The 10,172-nt window shown below is 40.2% G+C and overlaps 1 protein-coding gene across 7 annotated transcripts in view; it reads right to left on the bottom strand.

Moving 5' to 3' along the window:
- Positions 1 to 884: 884 nt before the first annotated feature.
- PHKA1 (phosphorylase kinase regulatory subunit alpha 1) overlaps positions 885 to 10,172 on the bottom strand; it is a 323,836-nt gene continuing 314,548 nt past the window's right edge. For 5 of the 7 annotated variants that reach the window (XM_077146161.1, XM_077146162.1, XM_077146159.1 and 2 more), the window contains 3 exons: positions 6,254 to 6,307; positions 3,940 to 4,140; positions 885 to 3,166 (listed from right to left, as the gene is read on the bottom strand). In XM_077146161.1, coding sequence (XP_077002276.1) covers positions 2,993 to 3,166; positions 3,940 to 4,140; positions 6,254 to 6,307 — 429 coding nt within the window. In that variant the 3' untranslated portion in view covers positions 885 to 2,992. The remainder of the gene's footprint in view (positions 3,167 to 3,939; positions 4,141 to 6,253; positions 6,308 to 10,172) is intronic. The other 2 variants (XM_077146160.1, XM_077146164.1) reach the window with 1 other exon arrangement.

The raw sequence follows: 10,172 nt of genomic DNA, 5'->3' as shown, positions 1-10,172 counted from the left end.
TTAATCCTCATTCAGTATTGCTGGGGGGAGCTTTTTGATTGTTCCATGGAGATGTGACCCACCCGATTGGTTTCCATGGAGATGTGTCTCCACCCATTCAGGGTGGGGTTGTTTACTGGAGCCCTTTAAGAGGGAACTATTTTGGAAGAAGCTCAGAGCCATCAGAGCCCACAGAGCCAGAGACCTCTGGAGATGAAGAAGGAAAATGCCCTCAGGGGAGCTTCATGAAACAAAAAGCTGGGAGAGAAAGCAAGCAAAGGTCCTCATGTGACTTCCCAGCTAAGAGAGAAACCCCTAACATCACTGGCCCTTTCTTTGGGGTTAAGGTATCTTTCTCTGGATGCCTTAGTTTGGACATTTTCATGGCCTTAGAACTGTAAACTTGTAACTTAATAAACTCCCTTTTTAAAAGCCATTCCGTTTCTTGTAAATTGCATTCTGGCAGCTTACAAACTAAAACAACTAGCATGAGACTGTAAAGACATGTTCATCCTTGCTTAATAAACTTTCTCTTATTAAATAAATGGCTAATGGATAGTAAAAACAAGATTTTGCCTAATATTTATAATACTTGGGAGAACAAACTGAAGTACCCACCTCATACTGCAGAAGCATCATTTACACACAATTGAAATGCTAAGTAAAAATCAGTCTTATTTATTCATCTGGATAAGTTCCCTTATGACTTTAATTAGCCTGTTTGAATTTAATAAGCCTAGTTTCAGCATGTGTGTATTTGATAAAATTGCATTTCTTTAATACATTATATAACATATACTATATACTTAATAGTATTCTATTACTTTGCCTAAATTGATGAGTTTTGATTGTACTTATAGTGAAATAGTTTGTAAAATAAAGCCATGAAATAAACTCCAGTCACAAAAACACACAAAGTTTTACTTATTGACACCACATGTGAACTTTATTGATAATTTTTATCTTTATTCTAATTCAAAACAAAAGTGCTTTAAAAAAAAGTCTTATCATGCCTTTTCAGTATTACATGCTTAAAATGAACAAACTATGAATAGAGTTTGTTTTAAAAATCAAATATCACTGTATGGGGATCATAGTGATAGACAATTTAGTAAATTCAGAGATGTGCAGCCATCAGTATCAGTTCAGGAAAATTAGTGTGGGAGGGAAAGGTGGCTTTCCTCTGTGCAATTCCAGATGTACTCCCTGTGGTTGGCGTACACTTGGCAGCCAGTTAAAAGACTTTCAGAATGGGTTATAAATTTCCTTTAAAAGTGACTAGAAAATCATGTAATCAGAAAGCTACCTACTGTGTATTTCCATTTGTTCTAAGAGATGTACTGAAAAGGCTGGCAATCCTCTCTTTGCTTCCACCATCTGTTTTCTATCACTTATTTATAAGAACTCATAGGTTCTCACTGGTTCTTTAAGAATGACTTAGAGAGTCTCACATCCCCACTCTCTGCATTCCTATTCTTGGAGAAAAACCCATAAAATCTGAGGGAAAGGAGGGAAGTGAAGTAGGAAGTTACTTGAATGTAATAGGGAAATTAGTAGGCTTTGTTCTCAAATCAGGAGAAACAAAACCAGGGGAAACATTCTTGAAGCAAGATTACTTATACAAGGGAACAGGAGGTATTAATTCTTCCACAACATTTTGTGTGTCAATCTGATGCCACAGTCACATTCTTCTCATATACAACAATCACATTTACATACTTATTTAGTCAAATGTAGATACAGATACATATGTAGATACCTCAAGACTACTTACATTCAGAAAAATTTCCATGTATGCTTAGACACACACACAAATTGCAGGTGTCTATAAGAAAACAGATGTATGACCACAGATACTAAAATATATGAACACTAGAATTAGGAAGTGAAAAAATATAAGTGCAACAATTTATGAATAGATGGGGGATGGCAGGGAGGTGTGGGATGGTTGGATACTGTAGAAAGTGAGTGGGTGAGTGAGAGAGGAGGTAAACAGAAGAAAAGAGTGCTCAGTAAAGAGCTAAAGACTAGACTGCTGGATTTCTCTGCCAAAGACAGAGGCTTCAATTATACTCTGTGTTGTATGTATTGAAACACTCTTCAGGGGCAAGGATAAGGTGTACAAGGCTCTCTTCAGGGAAGTAATCCACCTCTGATTCCTTTTCTGCTCCTTATGTATACGACACTGCCCAGGCATTTTCTCTTCTTCCCCATTCCTTCCTGGAACTAGGCCATTGGCTCCATTTCTCTGGGTCATTCTCCAATTCCTGCTGCAAATATATCTCTGAGTACCAACAATCTTCATAAAAAATGATTTCAAGTCTTAATATAAAATACCTTAAATAGACTCACTGTACTTGCATTTTAAAAAATATTTCACCACAGTGAGAGCAGGAATTATGTGTACAGATACAGAGAAGGAAAAAGTGGAGACAATAATTCTACAGAGAAACTATTTCATTACTCAATGTGAGGCAACCTGTGAGTGAAGAAGGAAACCATGATCCAATATTCTCATTTTCCAAGAAAAGGCACTGAGAGTAGACATTTCCAGTTTATAGTGGCATGAAATTTGACCAATTAGGGTTACACATTAGAAATAATGTTTCAAAGCATCCACCATTCATACACACAATAAAACCACAGATAATAAAGAGCAACATTTAGAAATAAGTTATTATTAATACCTGCTCCCCAACAAGAGTTAGAGAACTAAGTGGGTAACAGATGTACAGGGAAAAATAACACATGCAAACTTCTATGAACTATAAAAAAGTTAAGGCCAACAATATAACACCTGGTTGAACATACACACCCTGGAAGTGAGCCATAAAGTAAGGGTTCACTTCTTCTAAAGCAGCTAGTTTATCAGAAAAGTTTTTCTCCTTGGCAGGGATGGGATAGAAAGGAGCAGGGTAGAAGCAGTCAGGCAATAGCATTTCAGTTCCATGCACAATCAACTGAAGAAGGGACCAACTGCCAGGAGGCTCCCAGCAGCCAGGACCCAGAGCATTCATTGCATGGCACAGATGCTGTGGGGTAGGAACTCCTGCACATAGGTGGCTGCTGCCTTGGAAAGGTAGGTCATGGTGCCAAACCTGCCACTGGGTGCACTGTCATACAGAAGAGTACAGATGCCAGACGCGGGATCCTTTGCCAATAAGATGTCATCTGCACCTAGGGTTTTCTGTTTAGTTTTTAAGGGTGGGAGAACATAAGGGAAAAGAAAAATTACTAATTCTAGCAATTGAAGTCCTGATTAGGATAACTTATAGCCTCCGCTCCATCCCCCAACTAGTAGTATCCCAGGCTGTTTAGCCAAGAAAGGATCAGGGTTATGCAAAAAGGTGATTATGAGTTTCTAGAAATGTAGTTTCCAGTAGATCCTCAAATCATATGTCAATTATTTTTAAATTATTAATTGTCTGGGATTTTCTTCATTGCAATGAAATTTTGAAAGGTAAGTGTGATACTTAATTAAATGATTAGTAACAGTTAAGAGTCAAATGATAACACTTACTAATTATCCTGGTTGAACTTTGGTCTGAGTCTTTCTGATTTCAGCTTGTATTATTTCATCTTGCATTTGATCATTATTCTCTTCCAAGTCAACTCAATGCAAATAGACCATGAGCTTTCCATGGCTAGAGTCTATGCCTAAAGTGATCACATTTCCTGATTCACAGACTGATAGCAATCTAGAATATTTAAAGTTAGGACAGTCCTAGAAAATCCTGGCTACTTTTAATTTCTTTTGTATCCTATTCCAGTGTAAAACAGAGATCCTCCTGCAGTCTACTTCTTTTGCAAAGAGAGTTCAGATCCACTACAAAAGGAGCTCAGAAAAAGAATTATGAGGAAGAGGACTGAAGAAAGTGACCTCAGCTTCATGAAAGAGGACTGAATCTGGTCAGGTCAGTGTTAAATGTTCTTCTTTTAAAAAACAACAGGTGTACATACCTGTTCTTGAAGGAACAAGTCATTGGCAATATGCACTATCTTTTCCACAGCAATGATACTTCCAATGCTATGAATTTCAATATCTGCCAGCATGGTAAGAACAAGGATGGCTTCAACCAGAAGCTGACGGTACTCTGGCTGAGGTACACGATTCAGGACGGACTCGACATGAACAGAGAATTTAATCTCTCCTGGAGTCATCTGTTTTTGAGAAAAAGAAAATCATTTTCTAAGAGCCCATCATCCAAGAGGCATCAATCACCTATTCTGTAAGGCAGTATAAACACTGTAGCCAAAAGCAGTGCTTCAGCTTCTCGAAAGTAATTGAGTGGGTAAAGTGGTTCATTCTTTTTGGGAGGCAGTCTGGCAATGCATAACAACAGCCATAAACATGTCAATGCACTCTAACCCATAAACTAGTGTTGGGAATTCATCCGAGGAAATAATTCAAAAGATGAAAAAAGCTCTATGTGCAAGAGCATAAGCATGAGTGAAGAATTAGAAGTAACCTAAACATGTGAATGGTTGAATAAACAATAGTGTATCATAGTATAGCAACTTTATGCATTTTTCTAGAGCCATTTAAAATAATAAATATGATGACTGGATAAAAGAAACATTTAACTAGAACTTAAAATTGTACGTACATGATGATTAGAATTGCAAAAAACATCGACATACTGTTAGATTAAAAATGGGCATAAGGAAGTAAAAGGTTATTTTGGGGTGAAGGGAATTGAGCAATAATTTTTGGTAAAACCGTATTTGCTAGTTACTAGCTGTTCTGGTTTGAATTTGTTGTGTACCCCAGAAAAGCCAAGTTCCCCAATTCTCATTCAGTATTGCTGGGTGGGAGCATTTTGATTGTTTCCACGGAGATGTGTCTCCACTCATTCAAAGTGGGGTTGCTTACTGGAGCCCTTTAAGAGGGAATCATTTTGGAAAAAGGTTGAGAACCAACAAAGCCAAGAGAGCCATGGGAGCCATGAGAGCCACCAGAACCGACAGAGCCAACAGAATGGACAGAGTCCCAGGGAAGCCACTGAAGAGAAAACAAGCAGATCTTGCCATGTGCCTTTCCAGCTGAAAGAGAAATCTGAAATGTCATCGGCTTTCTTGAACTAGTCTTTCCCTGGATGCCTTAGATTGGACATTTCTTTAGCCTTGCTTTAGTTTGGACATTTTCACGGCCTTAGAACTGTAAACTTGCAACTTAATATAGTTCCCCTTTATAAAAGCCATTCTATTTCTGGTATACAGCATTCTGGCAGCTTGCAAACTAGAACACAAGCTTTATGACCTTGGGCAAACCACTTAATCTCTCCATATTTGTTTCCCTATCTGTAAACTGGGAACTACAATCCCTTCCTTACCTATCTCATGCAGTTGTGTTGAAGATCAAATTAAACATGTGAAAGTGCTTTGAAGACTTAAAGGTACTATTCAGGTATATCCTATTATTAATTCTATCACTATTTAAAGCTTGCTTTAAGGCAGAGAGAAGACAAAGAGAAGACACAGTGCTCTTTATTAGAGAAAAGGCCTAAAGGCAAGAACGAAGTCCTGAAGCATGACATTAGCTTTCTGTAATCCTCAGTCTTTCTCTGCAACAACCTCAGTGTTTTTGAGAATTTTCTACTGTTCAATCTTACTACACCTAGCTTGCTCACACTAGCTTCTTTGCTGATTTTGTATAAAAGCTATTTTTTTTTTTACCATTTCTGTGCAATTTGGGCAAAAAAACAAAATATAAAAGCACCTGATAATCTATGACTATGGTCTATGGTAGTTTCCAACCATGGTTATATGTGGAGTCATCTGTGGAATTTTTTCAAAAGTACAGATGCTCAGAGGCTGTCCCTAGAGATTCTAATCCACTATGTTGGAGATGGGAGCCCAGGTTATCTTGACATATAGTTAGAGCTAAGGATACTAATTTATGTATTTATGATTTAATGGTCTACAAGGATCCTACTAGAGAAGGGTGGGAATGAGGAGGATGGGGGACATAAAAAGTCATTCATTCTTAGATTTCTAGTCCTTCTTTCTTCTCCAGAGTATTTTTCTGGAAATACTCATATAAACCAGACTAACATAATCAATCATTAAAAGAAGCTGCCTCTATATGGCTAATGTAGTGCATGATTATTTTCTAATATTCCTATTTCTATTTTTTAAAAACATTCATTTCTTCAAATGCATTTTGTGTTCAGTTGATTTTTAAAGCATGGATCTGTTATTTTGAAACGTGATCATAGAAATACTTGAGACAGACAAGCTCAGTGACAGAGATGTCAAGGAGACAGAATCTTACTTCTCTAGTGGTTGAAGAAGGAAGAAGAAAGCCTTCCACAGAAAGCCCGTGACACTGCAAAACAGAAAAAAAAAAACATGTTGTTACCAAGGATATGCTAACAACTGGGAAGTTGTAAAAAGACATTTAGTATTTCTATGTGTGCTTCATTGGGGCATATGCTAAATAATTACAGGCCAGTGAGAGACCCTGTAGACCAGGTGTCCTTGCCACGGGGTCACCATTCCTATGTGTCAAGATGCAGTTTTGGACAACAGGACGCCCAAGGTTCAGGCTCCACTTAGGGGAATGGAATGGGTAGGGAAGATCTACCTTCTGGGATAGGCTAGCTTTCCAAATATTCAGAGGCTACCTGGGAGGATACCATGCAAGGTCTCAGAGCCATTACAAATATGTATTCAGAAAGATTTTTAGGCTACAGAAAAAATACATAAGATATACATTTATCAGACATGTAGAGTATCTTAATTTGCCAAGGGTGCTCTATCAAAGTGCCACAGTCTAGTTGACTTAAACAACAGGAATTTATTGTCTCAGTTTCGGAGGCTACAAGAACAAAACCAAGATGTTGGCAAGACCATGGTTTCTCCAAAGTCTGTAGCATTCTGGTGGTGACTTGCTGGCAATCTATAACTCAAGTCTCTGCCTCTGTCACATGGTAATCTCTCTGCCCCCATCTGTCTCCTATTACTGAGTCCAAATTTTCTCTGCTTATTAGGACTCCTGTCATATTGGATTAAGTTCACCTGGTTCCAATTTGTCTTCACCTTAACTAATAACATCTTCAAAGATCCTATTTACAGATGAGTTTACAGCCACTGGACTGAGACTCAGGTCTTAACATGTCTTTCTGGGGGACATGATTCAATTCATAACTTATAGTTATTATATTTGCTAGTTAAGAATCCCTGACCCCCTTACTCTGCTCTACTTTTGCATAGTACTTATCCTCTAACATTCTATATAATTTACTTATTATCTTTACTATTTATTGTCTTTGTCTCCCTAGTTGAATGTAAATTCTATGAGGAGTGAGACTGTTTTCTATTTTGTTCAATGGGCATCAACAATACCTAGAACAGTGCCTGGTGCATAACAAATGTTCAATAAATATTATATGAATGAATGATATTATTATTTTCCTCCTTTGCTATCAACTTAACTATTAAAAAGTAATGAAAAATACTTTCGAGAAGACGGTGGAATAGGATAGGTTGAGTCCATCCATGCTCCAAAGAACAGCTAGAGAAGGGACAGGAAAAAGACCAGGAGAGTGAGTCCAGGGTATAAGTGACCTGGGAGGGTCTTCTATACCACATAGGGAGGCTCTGGTTGAAAAAGTAGAAAAATTGAGATGCAGACAACTGGAGACCAGCCTTGTAGTGCAAACAGCCTAGTGCATCCCTTTCCAGATGGATGCCTGGAGCCATTGGGAGCGCACAGATATGGAAACAGTGACAAGGAAGTAAGCCAAGCCATGTTCCTTGAATGTGCTATGCTCATGCGTGCTGCCCATGAACCACAACTCTACCCACACTTCACGCACCTAAACTCTGTCACCTGTCCCTCCATCAACCTCCAAGAACCCCTGCCCTGACCCCTTCCCCACGCATCCCTGCCCCACACTCCTGCCTCGCCCATGCGTTGAAGCCTGTCCCAGCCGGACACACCTCTTCCCAGCAAGTGCACAGTCTCAACCTACCCCTTCTGAGACCCATGTACCTGCAGCCAGCCCTTCAACCCCTATCTCCTGCTCCCTGCACCCTGAAAGCAGTCATCTGTGCATCCGGACTGCAGGTGCTCACCTTCATACCCAGGCCACACCTGCACGCAGCCCATACAGTTGCTCAACCCCACCAGGCCTCCCCCTGAACTCTGCGCCTGTGCACATCAGCATCTGGCCCCCCAGATGCGTGTATGTGCCCACTCATACCAAGCCCCCTCAGCTTTGTGTAAGTGCTGACCTGCACATTGGGCCACACTCACCCCCAGTCCATGCAGGCACAATTCCACACCACTGTCCCTGAGCTCTCTGCATGCACACACCAGGGCCCCAACCCCTAAACTTGGACACACCATGGCCCTGCCTCCCAGATCCATGCACTGGCATGGCCACATCCTCCCTGCTGGGTACCCACATATCCATACACAGACTTCTTAATTCCTACACCTCACCCCTTTGCCCCACACACGTGCACATCCTTGGCCCACCCTGCAGCACAAGTGCCGTTCTCCAACACCTGGCAGGTACTCTTGGGCACATCTGTGCCACATAGTCTCTGCCCTGCACAAGCATCACCCCACCCCTGCACCTGTGGACCCGCACCAGGGCCCCACCCGCCTGTATTCTCCCACTCTTGACACACATCCTACAACCTCCGTGACCTGCACCTACACACTCACACATCTGCATCCTGGCCCCCTTGGACCCCTCCTCCTGCACAAAGACACACCTGTGCCCCAACCTCCGTATGCCCTGACTTCTGTGCCCTGTACCCCACACCCTGACACCCATGATCCACACACTTCACACACCCACCTGCATCCTGCCCACATACCAACCCCAGCACATCTGCTTACCCCCTCATCTGCCTCTTGCAATGCCCTACCTTTGTGTCCCCCACACTGAACTCTATTCCTGTGCTCCAAGGCCTGCCTAAGCTGCACCCTGCCCCCAAGGCCCCCCCGCACTGCACATCCACAACCCCATGACCCACACTCCATGCTCACAGGCACCAGTGTAGAGTACCCGACCCATGGTATACCTGCACCGAACCTGTCATTGGACTGTTGTGCCCCTCCCCATGCCCCGCATCCTGTTCCACACCCATCCCACAAATACAAAGTTTTAGAATGCTGAAGGAAATCAACATCCAAAGTACCCTTATCAAGATATTTACAAGCTACGAAGACAATAGAAGATCACTAACCATATGAAGACGCAGACAGATACAGCTCAGTCTAATGACCAAATTAAAACACCGGAGGAGACACAGACTTTGAACAACTAATCAAAGATGTTCATATAACTTTACTAAATAAAATCAGTGGGATGGCTAATGACATAAAGGAGATCAAGAAGATACTAGTAGAGCATAAAGAGGAATTTGAAAGAATAAATAGAATAGCAAATATCTCAGAAATTAAAGATGCTGTAGACCAAATAAAAAATATACTAGAGACACACAACAGCAGATTTGAAGAGGCAGAAGAAAGAATAAGCAAACTAGAAGGCAGAACAACTGATTTTGAACACACAAAAGAGCAAATGACAAAAAAAGATGAAAAAAATTGAATTAGATCTCAGGTAAATGATAGACAAAACAAAGCGCACAAATATAAGAATCATTGGTATCCCAGAAGAGAAGAGTAAATGGCTAGGAAGAGTACTTGAGGATATAATATGGGAAAACTTCCCAACCCTCAAAAAGGACATAAATATACAAGTCAAAGAAGACCAAAGAACTCCAAACAGAATAAATCCAAATAGACCTTCCCCAAGGCACATACTAATCAGTCTGTCAAATGTTGAAGAGAAGCAGAAAATACTGAAAGTGGCAAGAGAAAAATAATCTACTACATACAAAAAGTATCAAAATGTTTTGACATTTTAGACTTTAAATATATCAAACCATTACATATTAAAAATAACATATAAGGCTTCTAATCTAATAGGCTTACTGACATTATTGGACACAACCACCCCATATTCCATATACCCAGTAATATTCTTTGTACAGGGAATGGTGAGCCCTCAAACATATATACAAAGTAGTTATGTTACAGTCATACTCTGAAAGGATGGAATGAAGAAATACGGGGCATTTGTTTTCCCATTTATATTGGGATCCCAAGTCCAAGTTTTTATTTTATCACAAAATACCCAATCTTCCCAATGTATTTAAATGTTCCCTCGTTT

Source organism: Tamandua tetradactyla, chromosome X (assembly GCF_023851605.1).
Source record: "Tamandua tetradactyla isolate mTamTet1 chromosome X, mTamTet1.pri, whole genome shotgun sequence".
Classification (NCBI taxonomy): Eukaryota; Metazoa; Chordata; class Mammalia; order Pilosa; family Myrmecophagidae; genus Tamandua; species Tamandua tetradactyla.
This window is presented reverse-complemented; position numbering and strand designations above follow the sequence as displayed.